The following is a 22722-nucleotide window of genomic DNA, read 5'->3' on the forward strand; positions in this document are numbered from 1 at the left end:
CAGTGGGTGGGAGCACAGTCTTTGACCCTGGCTTCCCAAATACCTCGGTATAGCCTTGAGCTTTATCAACCTTGTACCTCAGTGTATTTTTCTGTGAAATGGGAATAACAAAGATATTTTTCTCTTAGGGCTACTGTGAGCATTAAAAGAATTCAAATGTATAAAATGTCTAATATAGCCTTTACTGTCTGGCTTATAGTAACCATCCAATAATGATTACCTGCTGTCATAATCATTACCATTAGAGAGTGAGACAGCACTGAGGCTGCTGTAGAAATGGCTGCTGGGTCTAAAGTCCCATGTATGATCCTATTCTTGGCATCAGAGGTGGGCAGTGATGTCTACGTAGGGCTTTGTCTTTCCTGTGTCTCATTTCCATTTACACTTCTGGCCCCGGTGGTTGCTTGGTGGATACTGGACAGATGCACAGAGCTAAAGGCATGGACTACTGGGGCAGGGAAGTGGCCTTTCCACCTGTCTTGTTAGGGTCACAATGAGATGCTCTAAGGCATTCCCAGGGATGGATGCTCAGTCTCCTCTGGAGACTCTCCTAACATTATGAGACACACTGGTCAACCCTTCTATTTGGTAGCTGCCAGGGCCATGTAGGACATACAGGGCCTGGTGCTCACAAAGGTATAAATCAGAATAAGTCAAAGTAGAAGGTCCCTCTTGCTTCCAGGAATGTCTAGATACCTATCGTGCTTTGAGTCTGCAAAGGCCCACCTTTAGGAGGGGGCAAAGGGATCTCTCCACAGACTCCGCTGTACAGGATGTTTTCGCATGTTACAGCAGGGGAGGTGGGTACTCTCCTGGCTACTAGAGACCTCTGCCTTAGAATGGGTACTAAGCTAAGGGCTGCTAACCTGAATGCACCTGGCAGAGGTTGCTCCTTTCTGAAGAGACACTGTGCTTCTAAACCTAGTGCCATTTAATAACACACAATGGTTGAGAATGTGAACATGCCAAAGTAAATGGGACTGATGTTGGAGGGACAGTTGATTCCAGGGAGATAACAGGCAGGTGTCAATAGATGCAGTTCCCAGGACTATGGGCTGAGTGGGGCAGGAGGTAAAGGGAATGGGGAGTAGGTGGCAACTTTATATTATGACCAGGGTCGCTGCATAGCATTTTTCCTAAGGCTGTCAGATAAGCTGCTTAAAGAGAAGCCTGTGATTTGGCAAATGGAAATTTGAATGTTTGGGCTGAGCTTCATGTTCATCTGAGAATGATGTGTTCTGCAGAGAAAAGCCCTGTGCACCTTATTGTTCAATGTCATGCAATGACAGCACTGTGATGAGGTAGTAGCAGCTTGGGCTTCTTACCAGGACCCTCTGGTGAAATGGAGTCCCAGTGGTGAGAGAGGCCCCAGGGGCTTTGTCAATATACAGAGTGAAAAACAGGCAGGGCTCCTGAGACAGTAGGTCCCAGAACTCTTTGTTAACAAAGTTGAGAAAGATGGTCTTCTAATGAGTCAGGATTCCTTTCATGATATTAAAAATAGGGAGAACTTTACAGTGTTATTGACATAATTGATGATCCCCATATTCTCTAGTCTTTTGAAATAAGACTTGGTGGACCTGAAAGTCCTTGCCAAGGGCCATAAAGGATCAAAACAGCATTAGATAGCATGAGTGCATAGAAACTTTATCAAGTCTTAAAGTCAAGTCTTAAAGTCAAGGTTTAAGCACCAGGTGTCTCAGGAGCACCCTGGGCCTCCTCTTTACAGCCTGAGAGAGGAAGGCACTTGGAGACCTCTGGACCTTGTCCCAAGTATTCTGGGAACTTGGGGCCCAGCTATTCAAATTCAGTATGTTCAGAAAGCATTTCTGCTGACTCTGCTAGGAATTCTTTCCCTCATTCCCCACCTACCGAACCCTGGAGTCCTGTTGGCAAGACTGGAGTAGGCATTCCCGCTGGGTGAGGAGGTAGCTGGACTGGAGAGAGGACTGTAGGAAGAGGGGTCTGCCGGGTAGGTGTGGCTTGTTCCAATCCCGAAGGGAGATGACTGGGTCTTGCTGGACTGAGATGGGATTTGCTACAGTCAGGACAAAGCAAAAAAATGGCAGTATCACCCCGGGACCCCCACCCATTGCCCAGGTTGTCATTGCCACTGGCATCTGCTCTGGGTGACAGAAACACTCCTGGCGGGCTGGGCAAGTGTTTGGTATCAGCCCCCATGTGAGATCTTTGAGGAGAGTCTGATTGATGTCAGACTCATTGTACCCCCCAGGCTACAATGATCAGGGTCCTCTCACTTCTGCTTGAGGGCGTCTTAGCATTGTGGATACCAAGAGCTTGCTTGCCCATTCAACATCCATTCTAGCAGTGACTGCTAGGGAGCCAGGCATAGCACCTGTTGTGTTTACAGATCTTCCTGATGCAGGACCCAACAGAGATCCAGAGTGATGAGAAGCTCTTTATTTTTTTTTAATTTTTATTTTTTTGAGAGGCTCATTCTTGATGAGTACCTGACCTGTTCCTGCCTGATTCCCTCAGGGCAAGACTGTAAGGAGAAAGGCTGCTGGGTCAGACAGCCTTTGAAAGGGTTTGGGAACCTAGCTTTCAAAGTGCCCTGATGAGGGTGGGTGCTCCTGAGTAGCTAAACACTGCAGGGTAGTTGGATCCATCTGAGAGTACCACCCATCCTCACAACTGGGATTCACAGGAAGCACATGGTGGGTGGTCTGCCACAATGGACACCTGAGACAATGCCTTTACAGATGCACATACCTGTCCCGGAAAGGGTGGACGACTCCCTGTCCATGCCACCTGACTCTGGTTTAGCTGCCGGGAAATCTGGGACATGTTCTGGCCCGTTGAGGAGGAGGACTGAATATCATTCACTCCAGGTACATGAACCACTGAAGAGCTAGAAAAGAAGAGAATGTGTTTATCCTGAGGGACTGCCCTATTTTGCATGAGCCTGTGTGCCCACCTTGCCATGCTGGCCCTTCTTCCTATGCTCACCCTCCAGTGACACTAGGAATAGCTTCCTCTGGTACTCCCTGAGCAGACCTGCTATGTCTAGTCTTGTATTTTCAGCCTTCTCCTCCTCCCACAGGATCCTGCATCTCTCTCCTCTGCTCATCCCTTCTATGCATTTATTGCTTTCAACAGATGATATGATTCCCAAGAAGATAAAGTATCTCAGAATACAAGTCAGTCTCAGTGCTAACATGCTCTTTGTGCTTTGGTTAATTTGTCCCTTTGGGGTCGCTGGAAGGTTTAAGGACTCAGGAAATAGGCTTCAGGCTGTCACTTAGTTTCAGGCAGAAAAACAAGCCCATCAATGGAAAGCTGCTGGATGGGACTCAATCCTGCTTCTGCAAGTGCCTGGCTGTTTGTTTACCTCTTCTGCCTTCAGTTTAACTCGGTAGGTCTTTATTAGGTACCTGCTATGTGCATGACAGTGCTCAGTGCTCTTTGAATGCCTTTTGCAGGTTCAGTCCCAGACACTGTCCCCACTCCTAGGCATATACTGTCTGTGCTGCTAGGTACTTGTTCCAGGAGATTTTTCCCAGCTATGCCAATTATGTGATAAGTTCATTAAAGATAGATTTGTATTCTGAGATGGGATTTGCTACAGTCAGGACAAAGCAAAAAGATGGCAGCATCACCCCGGGATCTCCACCCATTTACCAGGTTGTCATTACCACTGGTATCTACTCTGGGTGACAGAAACACCCCTGGCTCTCCTGGCTGGCTGGGCAAGTATTTGGAATCAGCCCCCATGTGAGATCTGATAAAAAAAGATAGAAAGGCTGGGAGAAGCCTTTTGTTTCAGGCCTTTCCTCCTGCCTCCTAGGGATGAACTCGGTGTACAGTAAGGTCCTTGGATGCCTAAGAATAAACTTGAGTAGGGTGGCTGGGCCCAATCCCAGAAGGCTCTTGGCAGATGCAGGTTTTCAGCTAAATTTTAAAAGAGGTAGGTTATAGATCATTGATAAGATTGGGTACCATTTCACTAAGTATATTCTTGTTTTTCTGATTTTATTTATTTTTTATTGATTTAAAAAAAATAAAGGACAGTGGAATGCATTACAATTCTTATTACACATATATAGCACAATTTTTCATATCTCTGGTTGTATATAAAGTATGTTGACATCAATTCATGGCTTCATACATGTACTTTGGATAATGATGTCTATCACATTCCACCATCCTTGCTAATCCCCTGCTCCCTCCCTTCCCCTCCCACTCCTCTGCTCTATCTAGAATTCATCTATTCCTCCCATGCTCCCCCTCCCTACCCTACTATGAGTCAGCCTCCTTATATCAGAGAAAACATTCGGCATTTTTTTTTTTTTGGGGGGGGATTGGCTAACTTCACTTAGCATTATCTTCTCCAATGCCATCCATTTTTTTTTCTATGCTAGCTGGTCCTTCTTAAAAATCACAAAGCAAGTTTAGTTATTAATGTAAAAGAAGATGCCATTTCCAGCCTCCTGCATGAAGTTTAATTTCACACAAGGGCTCCCTGCCTGATCTCCTTCCTGATGAATGTATGACTTTATAGACTATTTTCTGATCACTGTTCTTTACAGAAGTCTCTCTGTTACCTGCTAAGCCCTCAGTGCCCTAGGAAAGATGCCCTGGCCAGAAGAGATGAGCTTCTTGGGGTAAAGTGCTGTCCAGCCCTCCCCAGGGCCTCTGGGCTGCCTGCCTGGGCCCAGACAGGTCAAGGCTTGTGGGAAGAACTCTGGGTGAAGACATACTTAGGGATGTCAGTAATGGCTCTCTACTAGGGGTTTAAGGCTTCCTATGACTGTGGAGGATTTAGAATCCTTTATCCTATACCCTTCTCCATCCTCAAACAGCTTAGGTTGTTTAGAATGATAGGAAATTCTACCCATTCTGCAGGCATTAGCCCTCACAGATGCATTTCACAGACTAGTACTGAGCAGCTGCTTCCCATGCTGGGCTCTGCCCAGGTGCTGGGGTGCTCCCTGGACCCCTCCCCACATAGCCAGCTACAAGCCTGCCTCTTCTCTGTCACTCTCATCAGTGCATCTTTTATTTCTATGACAACTAAATAATGATGAACTGAACTGTCTGTCCTGAGTGCCTCTCTTTGGCTTCACTTCTTTACTCTGATCCACACTGCCTCCAAGGCTACATTATCTTATCACTCTTCTAAAATCCATCAACAATAAAATCCCAATTCCTTAGCATGCTACTCTGAGACTCTGTAGCCTCACATTGGCTTCCCTGCACATGAAGTCTCCCCCAGTCACCCCTGCCTTCTAGGCTTTGCTGAGCATATTCTTTGTGCCTGTGCACTGTTTCCACAAAAGGAGACAGAACTTCACTTTTGTTTCAGAGCCAGCCAGGCCTTCTCTTCCTTGTCTTCTTCTTGCCTCCTGCTGATGCTTCTTCCCTGCTCCCCTTTGTCCAGTTTGGAGGACAAGGAGCAAATAAACGTGAGGGTCTGGCAGGGCTGTACAGGCTGCCATCAGTTCATGTGTGTAGATAGGCTGAGTAATGAGAGTTGTCTGACCACTGCTCAACAAAGCCCTCTTGTTCTACTGTCCCCAGACCACAGGATAGCTGCCAGAATTCCCCAGAGCCTCAGAGCAGCTGCTCTTCAGTGAGGTCCACCAGTGGGATCAGCTAAAGCCATTCCAACCTCTGTTAATCCAGGGCACAGCTGCAGAGTCACCCATTCACCTCATTCTTGGCAGGGCCTCCCTCCTGGGCATTAGGTCCACCTGCCTAATCCAGGTTCCTGCCTACACCTAGAAGCTCTGCTAAGGCTCTGTCCAACTTTACCAGAGGCTATGCTATCTGCTGGGCATGGAATGTTGTGAACTTGGGGGGTCTGGTATACAGGTGAGAGACCCTATCTCTGAGAGCCACCAGTTTTTCATCTGACCTGCTCTCCCCAGTTTATGCTCCTGTTCCTTCAGCAGAAATTGGAGTCAGGTATTGCCTTCAGTAATGATGTTGGAGCTTCTTCAATGATCTACAAGATGTCTGGATACAAAGGACCATATCTTGGGGAGGCCAGGCACCCTGCTTTACCCTTGTGTTCCTTTAGGGTGAGGTCTAGACTTGATGGGTTGTGTTCTGTTATCCTTGGACTTGGTCATGGCCTCTGGGAACCAGGGAAGAGGCAGCTTCCTTGTCCCTTGTCAGCTGTCTGGATCCAGCTTTTCCCCACCTAAATCTTGGCTAGGGATCAACTCACTCTCGTCTCCCCACCAGGAACTGCTGACAGTAGCTGGTACCCTTCCCATCTGAGAATGAATAGCTAACATCAAGCATCTAGGGCAACTAATAGAGGGCTCATGGAGCTGAGCCAGTGACACCATAATCCTCAGCTTGCCTCCGAGATGTGGAACAGGAGCCACTAACTCAATGTTTGCAGCACACGAAGCTGAGCTTTGAGACACAGGGCTTTCCTGAGGGGAGGACTAGTCCCACCCCTCCCCACTACATCTACTACCTGAAGGCTTTCCCCGAGTGTCCAGGAGGGAATGGGCTTCCTTGAGAGTAGATCTGCTGGGTTCCTGCTGCAGAGGCTGAATTCATCATCTTCTTCTCCGCTAGGAAAACCAAAACAGGAGTCACATGTGAGCGTTCCCTGCCCTGCAGACCACTGGGGAGGCTGCCCCAGAACAGGTGCAGGGGTGGGCATGGAAGAGTAGGAGGCACACACTGGGGCAGACTCCTTTGCCTTTACCTCCACATCTCACCTCTCCTGGGGCCTCCCTGGCATGAGGGAGCATCTGGCTGTTGTTCCCTGACTCAGGGTGGTTACAAGCCACCTGAAGGCAAGGTCCTATTCGAGAGTGGGGAAGATTAAAAGAATGAATGAAAGTGCTTCATTATTGTATCCAATCCTTCCAGCCCTGATGGTAGGAACCATAATTATTCATCTAATGGGTGAGGAAGCATAGGGTAATGGGGAAGAGATCCATTCTTACACTCAGCCCCTGGCCTTGGATCCCAGCTCTGTCTTATGTATCTGAGGTGTCACCTTGGACATGTTTAACCTTCCCCTGCCTCAGTTTCCCCACTGGAAATAAGGTGATAAACAGTGTCTTACTTATAGAGCTGCGGTAGGAAATCAAATGGGTTAATGTAAGCAAGGTGCTCAGAACAGTGCCCAGTAGCATCTAAATGTTTGCTATCATTTGTTACAGATGAGAAAACTGAGGTGCTGCTGTCACGAGAAAGCAAGGAAGGACCCAGGGCTTGAATTCCAGCCCAGTGATCCCTCAACTGCCCCCCAGAACCCCCAACCCCAGTGATGCAGTGGACTTCAGACTGTCTCTCCAGGGGCAGTGTGGACCTGTGTTCCCTGGCCTTTCACCAAGCTCTCTGGAGATACTGTGCTCCTCATAGGACTGTAAATACTCGGGCCCAGGCTGGAGTATGGTTTTCCTCTCAAAGTTCATGATATTTATATCTCTCATTTCAGGTCACATCTTCTGTGCCAAATAAGTCTATTTTCCCCTGGGGATGCCCTGAAGTCTGCGTCCTCTGGTGACAGTGACCACTCTACTACTTTTTTGGGTTTCCAGAGCATCTCTACCATCTGTTCTTTCAGGCCCAACAGTTCATTTCATTCTATTTTGATTATGTTGTATTTTGATAGAATATTAGGAGTAACTAATCAGGAGTTCTGGGAATGTCGATTATGTCATTGCTCATTCTTATAATCCTTACCATCAATAACTTTCTTGCTTACCTCACTTTATTTTTCTTCTGAGAGATTCCTGATTTGCTCAAAATTTCCTTGGAAATAAAATGTCTTTCCTTCTTCCTTTCCTGCCTGCCTTCCTTTTTTTTTTAAATGTCCATTAGTAATATGTTTAAATATACTTGAAGTTCTTTCTTCATAAATGTTAACAAATAAAATAATACCTACTGCTGAAAATTTTTTTTTTATCTGTTCACAACCCATAGTCCAAAAGATGCCTGGATCTTTGTAGAACTGTTTTGAGATTCTGGTTTTTACTGTTTATCTTTCATAGTGGTTAACAATTTATATGTTGATTCTAGGCATTAACAATTCTATTTCTATTTCACCATTGCTGTTCCATCCTATTACTTCCATTCCTGTGTTTTATATTTTGATCCGTTTCAGAAATAAGCACTATTTTTTGCAAGTAATTTTTTCAGAAAGTGTAAATAGACAGTGAATGCTTGAAGATGTCATTCTGTACATGAAAGCAGTATGGCTGGTGGAAAAAAAAATGGGGTTGCACATTTTCCCTGTGAATTCTCTAGATATCCCCTAAACCCAGAGTTCTGACATTTAGTTAACTTGGAGAAATCTAACTGAAGATTTCCCTCTTAGGTAATTTTTTTTCCTCTCTGAATGTCTGCAGGAATTTTTCTTTATTCTTCAAGCTTAAAAACATAACACAAAAGACTATGTCTAGGTCTTAGAGTCTTTTAACATTTTTAGTTTGGTATTTGTGGAGTGCCTGCAGTGGGAAGATGCAAGCATTGCATTTGGGGACATTCATATTTCAAAGTCCCTGACTTGGCTATCTGCTTTGTCCTGACTTTGTTAAATGTCCCTTCCCCACCTCAGATGACACATTCTCATATGCAATAATGTCCTCTCTAGTTCCCCAGAGAACAGAAGCCGAAGATTTTCTGAATTTTCTCCTTTTTCTCATAAAAACTAATTGCCAAAGGAGAACATCTGCTCTGATTTCTGCATTGGCCCTTCTTTTTTCTTGACTATCTCCCCCTTCCCCCATCCCCTTTCTGTTTTGACACTGTTATGGGAAGACGTCTATGTCTGCATAAGATTAAAAATCCAAATGGATTTCTCAGAGATGCTGTGGGCCTTTGATTAGGTATTCTGGGCTTACTGGAGAGGAGGAAAGACCTACTAGGTGCACTCTTGTCTCCTCTTGCTGGATGAAATGGTCTGTAGGCACATTTGAGTGGCCAGGGAAACCACCAGCAGGGAGCTTCCCTGGTTGCTAAGGGTCTGTTTTTTGTTGTGCTTTGGCAACTGGACCTTGTGTTAAATTGGCACCTATTGTCCTCGGAGTGAGTTCTGGCACTGTCTTTGCTTCCTGAAACTTTGGGTTAGTCTTGTGGGAATGAAGGCTTTGCTCTTCCAGTATTTGCTACATTAGGTGGACCAAGGTAACTCCCTTTCAGCTCTTAGATGTCTGTCTGTCCTACTCTTGATCTGCCTATCTTCCACTCATTAGTTCTCCTGGAACCATACTGAAATTCCTTCCCTGACAGCATCTCCCATGCTTCCTTTTCAGGAGCCCAAAGGCTTTCTCCCTTTGATACTGACTACACTGTGTCTTGCAGTCTCTTCTTTTCTGGAATTTGGAACCAGCAAGACCTTTTCAAATTTTGTATTTTGCTAATCTCAGAGGAGACACAAGTGGGAAAGCAAGGCAGCTAATCATATGGGCTCTACATGCCACCTTCCACCAGAACTGCATTGTTGCAACAGCGACACTGACATAGGTAGACTACTTCATGATGGCCAGAGAGGATCCGCCAAGTGAATTATGGCCATCCATGTAATAGAATTCCATGCTGGCAATAAAAGTGCTTTAGTTTGTTTAATGATCTGGAAATAAATTCATAACAAATTGTCATGTAGAAAAAAGCAAGCCATTCAACAGGACAAGTCCAGTGTTGTGTATATAAAGAATATACATGTGTAGGAAAAGACAGAAGGACTTACTTTAGTTTAGAAAGTTAAAATGATAATATTCACAAGGTAGGAGAGTGGATCACTTTTATTTTTCTTAATTTTTGTATGTTTTTATTTTAAATGTGGGCCATCATATGTTATGAATTAAATCGTAGTTTTTATGGGGGCATGTCTCCGACTTGATAACAAAATTAAACTGCACAATGAATTAATAGATTTCATTCATCTTAACCCCTTCAATTTAATTTATTTTTCTTTTCTTTTTTTTATGTGTGTGTGTGTGTGTGTGTACTGGGGATTGAACCCAGGGGCACTCGACCACTGAGCTACATCCCCAAACTTTTTGTTCTACATTTTATTTTGAGACAGGGTCTTGCTATGTTGCTAAGGCTAGCCTCGGACTTGTGATCCTCCTCCCTCAGTCTCCCGAGTCTCTGGGATTATAGGTGTGTACCACCATACCCAGCTAACCGTTTAAATTTTAAAGATGAAATTCCAGTACCCCAGGCTGGTTGCTGCAGAAAACCAGTAAGTAAAAGGCAAGGCCAGGAATATGGAGAATCCATTCCAACTCCTGTATGTTGAGTTCTTTTGGTACCCTGCAGCAGTCACTCAAAATTCACTTTCCCTGACCTCTTCTCCCTCAGGGTTGCTGTCTCCACATGGGCTGAAAGCAACTGTAAATCCCATATCCTCACAACTTAGTGCCATCTAGAAACTTACATGCACTGATTCCTGCAAACATCTCAGCAAACCGTGGGTCTCTTTCTTGGGAGAAGATTGCATCTGCCTTTTCTACAGTCTTCCCAGCCTCGTGAACACCAGCAGATAGGTTGGGGACAGGGACCTGCTGGCACATTAAAGCACAATGGCAACCCATGTGTGAGGCACAGACTGCGTTGCAGGAGTCACCAGCTCTCCTGCAGCAGAGCCCTGCCTCCCCTTGAAATCACTGGCATTTCAGGTTTGACCATTCTCACAGGGTGGGGAAAGGTCAAGGACAATGGGGTTGGGGGTGGGGGGGATTGTGAACTAGGGGTCACAGAAAGTACACCAGAATCACACTGACTACTTTCTTAGAGATAAATGGAAAGGAATCAACTTACTCCACATATCAGGAAAAGGGAACGTAAAGTAACTTAGGGAAGAGGTCAAATACTGACACAGGCCAGTTCTATGTATGTCCAGCTATCAGAAGAAGGGAGCAGAAGAAGAAAAAAGGAGAAGGGGGCACTGAGGAGATGGGAGAAGAAAAGGAGAAAGACCATTTAGGTATGTTGGGAGAAAGAGTGTGATAGGACAAGGCACATCAAGGAGAAAGGGACATAGGACCAAAGGCAGGAGAGATGGCCAGGAAGCCAGAGGGCCAAAGGAGTTCAGAACCTGCTTCTGGTGGCTTCTGAGTATGTGAGTACTAGAGTTTCTATATGGCCTTTTGAAATGTCCATCAGCCCTGTGAAATTCTCAATGCTGGTTGACCATGGCTGTTAGTTCTTCCCCTGGTCTTCACAAGTTTTAGGCGTTTCATGGCTCACTTCTGCACAGAAAAGTCACAACAGATTCCCAGGGGACCAAGATGCTCTTTGCACTGTAGAGGGTGGATGGGACAAGAGACTCTTTGGGTGGAGGGGCTCAAGCTAAAGGCTGAATTTAGTCCCCCATCCATTGGGTTAGAGACACTTCCAAATGGGAAAGGATTTCCCAGAAACTCACCTGAGATAAGTCATATGATGACAACCCGTCTCTCTGATGCACTTCCAATTCTGCCTGCTGCTGCTGAAGTTGCCTGTAAAACAAAAAGTCAGAGTGCTGTGAAGAATATAGAGGTGGTGACAGGCTTACACCAGAACTTTCCCATTCCCCAAAGTCATAGAGGGTGACAACAACGTATCTTCCTTTTTTAAAAAATTATTTTATATTATTTTTTATTTTATTTTTTGGTACTGGGCATTGAACCCAGAAGTGCTTTGCCACTGAGCCACATCCTCAGCCCTTTTTACTTTTTATTTTGAGACAGGGTTTCCCTCAGTTGCCCAGGATGGCCCCAAACTTGCAAATTTCCTACCTTAGCCTCTCAAGTCACTGGGGTTAGAGGCATGTGCTATCATGCCTAGCTATTTTACTTTTAATTTCCCAAATCAAGATTCTGAGCCCTATATTTCAAATTTAGATTGCCACACTGAACTATTTAAGAAATAAGTTTTGATGTATGACTTCATTTTATGCAGGGTAAAAAGATAACACAATAAAAAAACAGATTTTTTTTAAAAGGCTAAATTAAAAAATTCAGTTGAGTTTAAAGATGATTAAAAAAGCTGGCTTTAGATAATGCTTACCTACAACGTAGTAGAAGTTTATATCATCTCATTTAATCCTCATACTAAATTTTTATACTGTACTTTAACTATATATAAAAATTAAGAAGTTAAAGTTGGAAGAAGTTAGGTGGTTGTCAAGCTCAATTGGCTGACTAGAAGTGATTCTGATAAAGCAGAACAAGCGTCTGAGCCCACACTTCTGGATCTAAGTTGCTATAGTGCAAGTTGCTCCATTTGGGCAAGGGAAAAATTGATAAGAATAAATGGATGCTTTAAGTTTTAAAATATGAAACTAGGTTGCTTTCAAAGGACAGTAAATTCTACAACTCAGAGCTCACACATGAAATGGAATGAGTGTCCTTGTCAATTTTCTTTTTGAGGGGGTTGCCGGGGATTGAATTCAGGGGCACTCGATCACTGAGTCACATCCTCAGTCCTATTTTTATTTTATTTAGAGCAGAGTCTCACTGAGTTGCTTAGTGCCTCGCTTTTGCTGAGACTGGCTTTGAACTCACGATCCTTCTGCTTCAAGCTCCCGAGCCGCTGGGATTACAAGCATGCACCACTGAAACCAGCTCCTCAATTTTAAATACTCCCATTGGAAAGAACTCCAGCTGGAGGACCCTGTGAATCGTCTGTTTAGGATTAAACCCAGATGAGTCATCTACTCAGTGAACTCTACTGAGTTAAGTGAAAGATCCATGCCAAGCTCCATGCTGGGCATCAGGAACAAACAGAACAATGACCTGGAGCCCACAAGATCTCTGCCCTCATGCAGCTGTCTCCCCAGCGGGAGAGAAATGTGTAGGCATGTGGTTGGAAGGTGGTGGGTTAAAACCACAGAGCACGTGCATGTGAGAACCTGTGGTCTGCCTCCTAACTTGGGATGAGAGTCCTAAAAAAGGATAAAGATAAAACCAGAAACACGTGATTTTCCATCAGGCAGTCTAAGCCCATGCTTGTTACACAAGAAAGTAGGAACATTAAAAGTAATTTTCCAGACAAATTGATATTTCCAAAAAATTTTTCAAGACTCAATAGGGAAAAAATCATTATTTTATGTCCTTATTCTTACTTTATGGTTTCACTTTAAAAATTTTTTTAGTTTAGTTCTTGAGAGTACCGTCATGTTTTCATTTGTAGGGCTTCTAAAATCTGAATGTAAGATGGACTGCCAATACTTTGCCAACATCTTCATATCTCTGTATATTCCCACCTCAAAGATAAAGAAATGGAGGTCCAGAGAGTTTAAATGATGTATCCAGTGTGACACACTTATGATACGGCCACCTATAGGATTCAAGCTCAATCTGGCTGGCTGTGGACCTTGAACTCTTCCATCTGTCTTGGCTGCTGCCCCCACCCAGGATACAAGACAACATATTGAACCAAAAGGTGGGGAAAAATAGTGCATCCCTTGGGATTTTTGTGGGATTGGAATGGTGAACCCTTCCACTCTATGGCAGAAATCTGTATTTCTGCTCTCCACCCCTTTTCCAGAGCCCAACTTTCAACCCACAAGCATTTCTTTAAAAAATAACAACCACACCTACCCCATGTTCAGCCCAAGCCCAGAGGCTTAGAGAGTGGGCAGGGCCACTCTGTACAGTTATCCAGCCAAGGGCTGTGTGGGACACAGACCCAGTTTTATCCCAGGATCTACCATGTACCCTGGTGCAGGTGTGTGTTGTATGAAAGCTGCATGCTTCTCATTTGCATGAAGGAGTGATAGGAAGGGACCTGGTATTAGGCTAGGAGTTAGCTGTCAGTCCTGTTCCTCTCTGGACTTCTAGAGCAGGGAAAGCTCCTTTCACTGGGAAATAGAAGTAAGGTCTCAGTTAAGGCTCGCGAATCCCGTGTCCTAAACTTACTGGCTCTGGGGTCCAGACATCAGTATCTCCATCCCATAGGCTTTGGGTTTCCACTTCCTTAGTTGAGGGCAAATGGAAGAAGTGCTGACCTCCGGCTACCTCATCCTGAGAAGGGGCCCAAGGAGGGTTCTCAGATATTTCATAGTACTGGTATAAAAATAAACCTTGGTGTGCTGGCACATTCCAGAGAGGAAGAAAGCGTATCTGTTTGAGAGAAAACTGACCACACAGCACATGTGAGGGAGGCAGGCTCCCACCACAGCAGAGTGCTGCCCTCCATTAGCTGGGGCCAATGGATAATGACTAGAAACTCAATGCATTCAGCCCAACTTCCTGCCAGGAAGGTGCAGGAAGTTGGGCAGATGCTGTCAATAATCTCTGACTCTCCCTGGACAGTTTCTTTCTTTCTTTTTTAAAAACAAAAACAAAAAAAAACTTAGTCTATGTAAGTGAACATGAAGCCATTAGGGGGGCATTGAAAGGCAATGTGATTGTGCCCCTGGGAATAGCCAGAATTGGGCTGAGGCATCTGGCACTTGGAGAGTTCAGCTGATCAGAGAGAGGTTATTAATATCCACCCTGGGTTGAGCACCGTCTGTATACCTATTGCGAAGAACCTGAATGCCTATTAAAGGGTTTGGAATTGATTTGATGAAGGGCAGGGAGCAGCATGGTCCCATGTATATTTCAGAGCACTTGCTCTCTGAGCCTTGTGGGTCGACTCAACAGGGGCCTGAGGGCAGGCAGGGGAGCTGGTTAGCAGGGCCAATAGTCACCTGCAAAATGACAAGGCTTCCACTGGTGGAAGAGGTATAGGAGGAGATGTCTTAGAGAGAGTTCTGTTAGAGCCTGGAGCTCTGATTCTATGCCAGGCTACCTTTTGCAGGGGAATAAGAGCCAGGAACCCAGGACAATTCCCAGGTTTGGGGCTTGATGACTGGGTGTATCAGCCCCTGACTGGCTGACGGCTTAGTAGAAACCAGGAATGCAATCTTCCTTTTTTTTTTTTAATACCTACCCTTACTCTGCACCTTTTGCTTAGTACCAACCACCACTAAATACATGTGATAGTTGATAGGTTCAGAGAGACCCAAGTCTTAGTCCAGGCACAGTGAGGCTTTAGGAACACACGCTCCCTCTTTTTCACACACACAAGTAAGCGCGCATGAGAAGCACTTGTGTTTATGAAAAACTATAACAACTTGGATGAAACAATGCCATGGCAGGAAAGAGGGCTTGGCCCAAGCAGATGTAAAGAGAAGACCTTGGATCACTCTGCTGAAGAGAGGAGGGAAAAGAAGCAAGCACAGCAAGTAGGTGTGAAAATGTAAAAACACCAAAGACCCACACTCAGAACCAGCCCACAGCTAGTCTCTGAAAGAGTACTGATCCCTAGACACTAAGACCCAGTCACTATTCCAAGAAGCACATCTACATGTTAGACTGGTTTGTGTTTTCCTTGGCTTTATTTTGTACAGATATAACAGGACAGTCAGAGATGCTAAATAGGTTTTCTTCTCAGCAGTTTCACACAAATGGTCCCAGCAAGTTTCTTTGGTATGGTATGCTATCAAATGAATGCAACTGAGCAGCTTGCAAATATCCCCACTGAGCACAGAGCATTAGACAATTTTTCTACAACAAGCCTGCCTACTGCTGGCAAGGTTGAGCCTCACAAATTTAAAAGAAGGGCTGGCCTGTTCACTGCTGTGGATATCACTGCCCTCTACTGTCCACAATGAGCTTTTCTGCCCTGAAGACCTTCTGGTTTAGAAGACAGGTGCTGGTGCATTCTGATCCACATAACTTCCACAAGCTGCCAAGCAACTGTACTGAGGAAACACACAGGCGCACCCCTGCACAAAATGGTTTCTGCTTTGTCCCTGCTGCCTGGCTTTCAGAAAATAAAGCAAAACCCCAGATACAACTAGTTTCAGAGGTGGGTAGTTCCTTCACTTCCAGGCCTCACTGCAGGACAGACCCCTGGGGACACCTTCTGGCTCTGCAGAAGCACTTGTCCTTGTCTCCTCTTTGTCCCTGCTGAACTTTACCTGTCATGCTGTCTGTCCCTTCTCATGTTCTTCATGTTATTGAAGTCCAAGCCCTAGCCTTCCAGGGCAGGGCTCCTCCCTGAAGGCAAGAACCACAATGGTGGCACCTTGATCTCGGCTGGTGCAGGTTGTGTCCCTTCAGGAAATTTCTGCTGCATTAGTGGCAATAAAACCATATGACTTTGACAACTGAATCTTGCATAAATGCTGGAAATGAATGAATGATGAAAAATTTTAAAGTATCAAAAACTCAAAAAAAGGGGAGCTTTAGTCTGCTTTTCTGACCCAAATGTAGAAGACTCTGTTGGGTGTCCAGCCAGGGATCCAGCAGGGTGACCTGGATTTGCTGTAGAAGTAAGAAGCTTCAAAGACAGGCAGGACTTGAGTTTGGAAGAAGGGCACAGGCTGTTCAGATGACACCCTAGAAACCTAGGTAACAAAAAGCCTCAAGCCTGGTGTGCACAGGCACCATGTACTTGACTGTGGGAATAACTGGGGCAAGGACATGAGTATAGAAAGGGAGAAAAAGAGTGATAAATGGAAGAAAAGGCAGGCAGGACTGTGAGAGGAGGCAGCTCTAACCAAGAACTAGTCAATTTGGTGACTCTGAATGAGAGAGGTGCTTATCTATGTTCATGGTTTTTTGCACAGGCAGCCTCAGCCTGAAGTGACTGGAGGAAGGCCACAACAGGAGACACGAGTCTGGTATCCCACTGCCCCATATCTGGCTCCATCCAGTCAACAGGCACACCTGTTACCTCTGGCTTAGCAGCTCCTGAAAGAGAAACCCAGCTTGCCACCCTCCATACCCTATTTATCTGTTGAACAGAAGAAAAGTCATGGAACCCTGAGCCCAGTCTGAGTCTTACCCCTGCTTCTCAACCTTCCCTGTTTTCATCAAGGCAAGAGCCAAACACAGGCATGGCACTAGAGGGTATTTTTATGCTCCTTGAATGAAGAACCCCCCTTTCCATGTTGGAGGAAGGAGGGAAATAAAATATCTTCAACTTGGTTGAGTTCTCCAAGCTTAACTAGATAAACTCTGATACCATTATCTCTTTTTACATACCTGAAGCTATGACTTCTTATATTTGTTCTTGAAAAACTTATAATCAAGAAAGTCTTGACTGCAACAGGAAGGTAGAAGAATCAGAGTACTCTATCAAGTAACTCAAGGGAGAAGATGTTAAGAAAGAAGAGCTGGTTAAATAGACCGCTTGGGGAGAAGAAACATGACAATGAGTTATCCTATGTGGGTCACTAGAGGATGCTGGCAACTTCAAGAATGTTGAGGCAAAATCCAGGCTGTAAGAGGTGAATGGTCAGGAGGCAACTCTGTTGGGCGCATTTAGCAAGGGCAGACAGGAGAGAGTGCCTTTGTAGACTGGCAGGACAGGGGTCCTCCATGATTAGGAAGTTGTGTGCCTGTTTGAAGGCCTTGGGAATTACCCATCCTCAGGAGGGATGGACAAGACATTTGGGCCAGGGAGAGAAAAAATATGCCAGGAGATAAAGAAAATGAAGGTTTTGGCTCTAGAAGGAAAAGGCAGAAGAAGAGGAGCAAAGGGGCCTGAGATAGACCCACTTATGAGCATGAGGAGGCACAAGTAGGGCCCTGGCCTTCCTCTTGGAAGGAGAGTCAGAACACAGGCAGGGCACTGAAGAGACAAAGAGGAGCTGAGTTCCAGTTTCTTGGAGCTGCCCCTAAATTGTCAATCTGCTTCCAGAGCTGGCAGAGTCCCTGCTGCCATTGCTGACAGCATCAGCAACAGCTGGGGCAGACACTGGTCTGTGCTGTCCCTGTGTGGCAGCCTGCTGGAGCACCTCACACATAGAGTGTCCTGCAGAACTTGCACAAAAACTCCTGATGCTAGGGGAGTCTTTTCCCCACAGTGTAGATGAGGCCACTGAGGTTCAGAAAGGGGATGTGACTCATCTATTTGGGAAATGACATTGAAACCCAGGACATCTGCTCTCTGAGGGATCTTGCATGGACTTGTTTATTCGGCTCTGTGCCTTATACCCAGGAGCAGGGCCAAGGCTGAGGGCCACAGAGTGCTGCTGATTGAATGGGAGGCTGCTTTGTGGTCTCCAGATGGGAGCGTCCACATTCAAAGGGTTTGAGGATGCAACAAGAGACAGGGTAAGGCAACACTGAGGGTGCCATGAGGTGAGAATGACTGCAGGAGACTCAGTCCCCAGGGAGGCTGCCGAGAAAAGGCATCACCAGGTAGGTTCCAGGAGGAGGTGGGGCTGGAGAACAGACATGTTTTGAACCTCGGAAAATGAAGGACATAACTGACAACAGGGAGATATGAGGACATTCTCAGCATGCCAGCCTTGTCACACACCCAGTTAGCTGTGGCCCTCCTCATCACCTGGGCATGGCTTCCACATGTATCAGCTGAGTTAGCCTTTGCACAAATGTTGTTACTGCTGTTGGTTCCTTGGCCTGGTACAGATGCTCCTGGGACATACAGTGGGTCATATCCTGATGAATCCATATGTTGAAAATATCATCAGTCAAAACTGCACTTAATAGCTCTGACCTACCAATCATTTTAGATAAATACCATGCACTGTGGAGTGATGGTTGTTCCCTTTTGTGATTGTGGGATGGGCTGGGAGCTGTGGCTGCTGCTGTTCAACATTTTGAGAAGTTCATACTGCATATGGCCAGCTGGGGAAAAGACCCAGCTTCAAAATTTAAAGCATGGTGTACACTGAACGTGTATCATTTTCATGCTATCGCAAAGTTAAACTATCATTAGTCGGAAACTATGTCCTTGAGACTAAAACCAGAGAGATGATGCAACCTGCTTATGATCATGCTCACTGTGCTGAGTGCTGAGCAGAGTCTGGCCCACAGTTCTGAGTTCAATATCATTTAGTTCTCACAGTAACTGCCCGAAGGAGGATCATCACAAATCACAGGTAAGGAAGTGAAAGTTAAGAGACAAGTGACTTGCTCAAGATCACACAGCCAGGAAGCAGCAGAGCCAAGTTCACAGCCTAGGTCTGTCTGCCAGCTTATACAGGATACTGGGGAATCCCAAAATCCAGCAGAGACACTAGGGCTTGAGGCTCTGAGAAGGAGTAGGAAGGAATGCTTTGGTGAATGGGCAGTAGTCCCCACCACAGGCCACCTGCTCCATGTCCTAGAGCTGCCAAAGGGCTCAGTCTCACTTCCTTTACCAGCAGGACCAAGAAACCAGGCATATACACCGGGCACAGCAGAGAGCAGAGGGGGAGCACCCAATAGCTCCATTCTGCTGGGTTCTGTGTTCAGAGGCAAAACAATGAGGAATGGAGACCATAGCACCTCGGCCTAAAGGAAAGGGACTGACATGGGCCACTCAGTCCTTTGGGCTCTTACAACTGAGAAGGAGGAACACAGGAGGGATATTTCCCAAGTGATGGGGGATCCATACTCTCAATTCCTTTTGTTTTCTTCTGCAGTACTGTAGATTGACCCCTAGGGTTCAGTACCACTGAGCTATATCCCCAGCTTTTTAAATTTTGAGACAGGGTCTCTCTAAGTTGCCCAGGCTGGCCTCTGGAGTAGCTGGGATTACAGGACTGTGCCACCTCCCCCAGCTCTCCCCATTCATTTTTTTGTTTTTTAGCTGTAGACAGATAGCATGCCTTTATTTTATTTGTTTATTTTTAGGTGGTGATAAGGATCGAACCCAGTGCCTCACATATTCTAGGCAAATGCTCTGCCACTGAGCTACAGACTCAGCCCAGGTGTCCCCAATCTTGTTCTTTAGCCCTGGGGGATTTCTAGCTTTAAGTACAGCCTGCAGGGGGAAAAGAATCCAAGTAAAACTTCCAGCTCTGGACCCAAGTGAAGTCACGGGGAGGCCTGCAGAGAGGGAGGCTGAGTACGTACTTGACGTTGGTGTTGGTGCAGATGATGTACTCGATCTCATCAGAATAAGGGTTCTGGAATGTGAAGCTGCTGGTACGGATCAGCATCCATTCGCGGTTCTTGGTGCGGAATCGATACATGACCGACAGTACTTGGCCTTTCAGCTTAACCACCTGAGAAAACATTTGGAGACGGAAGTCAGCAGGAGGAGGGAGAAGCACCAGGCGGTGGTCACCGGGAAGGTCAGCGGGACCTCAGCGGGACCTCAGCGGGACCTCAGAACAGGGGCACTGTAGCCAAAAGACAGCAGGAGAGGAAGAGGAGTGGGGTGAGGGGGAAATGAGGGTGGCTGCTAGCTATTGGAACACTCTGTCTACTTTCCCTCTGAAACAGGTCATGCTGTCACCACTATGTGAGAAAATGTCTGGTGAATGCTCACTTTATATAAGAACTTTTTGCCCCCACCTGGTGCTGAGGATTAAACCCAGAGGTGCTCTACCATGGAGCTACATCCCTGGTCCTTCTTTATTTTTAGACAGGATCTTGCTAAGTTGAGGAGTCTGGACTTGAACTTGTGATACTCCTGCCTCAGGCTTCCGACTAGTTGGGATTGTAAGCATGTGCTATTGTGCCTGGCTATATCAGGATTTTTAATTTACAAATCAGATCATGAGAGCTCTGTAACACTTGAGTTTTTCTTCTTTTCTTGGCTGCGTGGGTACTCTGGGTTTGATGCTATTATCCCTTGCTGTTCATCAAGTTATTTCTTTATACCTCATGTAAAAAATTCCTAACCTCTGTTTAACATTGAAAAATGAATTCCAGAGAGTACTCTTGGAGGAGATGTTAAAAAATGATAAATTTGTAGGCATTATTTTTTTTTTCTTTTGGTGATGTTGGGGATCAAACCCACAGCCTTGCATATGCTAGCTGGCAAACACTTTACCACTGAGCCGCATTCCAAGTCCTGTATACATTCTTTATTTGCATGTACCTATCACCACTTTTAAGTTGCAGTTAATGTTTTCCAACAGACTTTCAAATGTATTACTTCAGGTATATCCTCACAAGAGTTTAAGGAGGAGGGCTTTACTATTTACAGGTGACAATACTGAGACCCAGAGAAATGAAATAGGTTGCCCAAGATCTGACAACTTTTGGTGAAAAAGCTGGGACAGGAACCAAGATCTTATTTCCAAATCACAAGCTTCTTTTTAGTCATACATCTTGTTCTTTGCTCTGTTTTGACATACACAACCACACAAAGACATGCAGAGACCTGTGTGTGTGTGTGTGTGCGCGCGCGCACGCGCGCGCATGCTGAAGGAAGCCTTCAGGCACAGCTCTCACACCTGAAGCATCAACAGAAGAAAGAGAAATGACAATGACAAATGACTAGTAGGTAGAAGAAGCCTGGGTGTGCTTAAACCCTCAGGACAAGATAAGACAAGCATAAGTTCTCTCCTGTGACTGGCTAGGGCTGGTAAATCTCCAGGCTTCTTGCCTGAAAGATCACAGAGTGATTGATGATAAGAATGGGGACTTGGTCCCAGGGGCCAGGGAATAAATGACTTCCCCTTTCCTAACATACACTTCATTTGTACTCTCCTCCTTTTGAGTGTCTGCCATCCCTACTAGACTGTAAACAGCACGGAGACAGTGGCATCTTGGTTATGCAAGCCTCCCTGACCCCAGCCTGGTGCCTGGCACTGAGGTGGCACTCAAGGCCACTTCCTGGACTGACTCTATGGCTCAACAGGCCTTGGAGGAAGACAGATGAAGCCTGAGGGTGTCAGACAAGGCTCCCTCGTAGGAAATCCCAAGTGATAAATAAAATGAACAGAGAGCTTGAGGAGGGTGGGAGGGCTCTCCTGCCATAGTGGGAGAGGAGGCAGAGCTAAGGATGGTGTGAACCTAGCCCACTCAGAGGCTGCTGCTGGCAGTGAGTCTGTGGCTCTAGCAGAAACTTGGCTGTCCCTCACAGGGGCCAGAGGTCAAGGCCATGTGCCCTTCAGGTTTACAGAATCCCAGGGGATTCCTTTGTGCCTGCACTGGACACAGGGGAAAGAGGCAGCCACTGTCCATGAGTTGATATCCACACCCGCTGCATTCTGGGGACACCTGTGGAGGGTATGTTCCTTCTGTGTTTCTTCTAATCAGAATGCCGGAGGAAGTGCAGAATACTTAAGCTGCATTTTACAAGCATGCAGAAGGCACATCTGCACCAAGCTGGGCCCCAGGAGTTGTGGAGAAAGGAAGAAAAAGGGAGCCGCCAGCTCTGCACCTCCTGGGGCCAAGTCACAGCTAAGCACCTTATGTGTGCTCTGTCACGTAGTCCTCACAACTGTTTTGTGTACCTGGAAAACAAACCTTGAAGCAGACAGATACACGGCCTGAGGGCTCAAGATGAAGAAGTGGCAGAGAAACGGCTCAGTCCTGAATCTACTGACCTCAATCCTCTTTCCAGGGATCCCAATTGCCAAGGTAGAATCTCTGACCCCAAACAGCAGGCAAAATGGCAGATATCCATCACCCATAGAGTCTGCTACATACCACTGCACAAACCTAAGGTCAAATGGCATGGGGTTGGGCTGGGGTTGTGGCTAAATGGAAAATGCAGACTTAGCATGTGCAAATCTCTGAGTTCAATCCTCAGCACCACATACAAATAAATGAAATACAGATATTATGTTCATCTACAACTAAAAATACATTTAAAAAAAATTCCATGGGGATACCAGGCAGGCAAGGAAAGATGGATTGTTGCTGGGATCCAGAAGGGGTTCCTGGTGGGAGATGGGTTTACAAAGGTAGGTAGAGTGTTGGCAAGTGAAGATGCTCCAAGTGCTCTTCTGGCAGGAAGCACAGCATGAGCTGGACTATGTCTATAAGGCAGTTCAGGTGATATGGTCCAGGTCTTTGACCAGAGAGACACAACTAACCGTGCATAATTTAGATG

The 22722-nt window shown here is 45.8% G+C and overlaps 1 protein-coding gene across 9 annotated transcripts in view; it reads right to left on the reverse strand.

Annotated features, from left to right (window-relative positions):
- Arnt2 (aryl hydrocarbon receptor nuclear translocator 2) overlaps positions 1-22722 on the reverse strand; it is a 174377-nt gene that overhangs the window by 14589 nt on the left and 137066 nt on the right. For 5 of the 9 annotated variants that reach the window (XM_046438588.1, XM_046438559.1, XM_058577634.1 and 2 more), the window contains exons 12-17: positions 19785-19936; positions 11366-11438; positions 10376-10502; positions 6452-6551; positions 2734-2872; positions 1873-2038 (exon numbers count right to left, since the gene is read on the reverse strand). In XM_046438588.1, the coding sequence (XP_046294544.1) occupies positions 1873-2038; positions 2734-2872; positions 6452-6551; positions 10376-10502; positions 11366-11438; positions 19785-19936 (757 nt within the window). The remainder of the gene's footprint in view (positions 1-1872; positions 2039-2733; positions 2873-6451; positions 6552-10375; positions 10503-11365; positions 11439-19784; positions 19937-22722) is intronic. The other 4 variants (XM_058577623.1, XM_058577613.1, XM_058577604.1 and 1 more) reach the window with 3 other exon arrangements.

Source organism: Marmota monax, unplaced genomic scaffold (genome assembly GCF_021218885.2).
Source record: "Marmota monax isolate L192 unplaced genomic scaffold, Marmota_monax_Labrador192_F-V1.1 WCK01_AAM20220418_F8-fsc00005, whole genome shotgun sequence".
NCBI lineage: Eukaryota > Metazoa > Chordata > Mammalia > Rodentia > Sciuridae > Marmota > Marmota monax.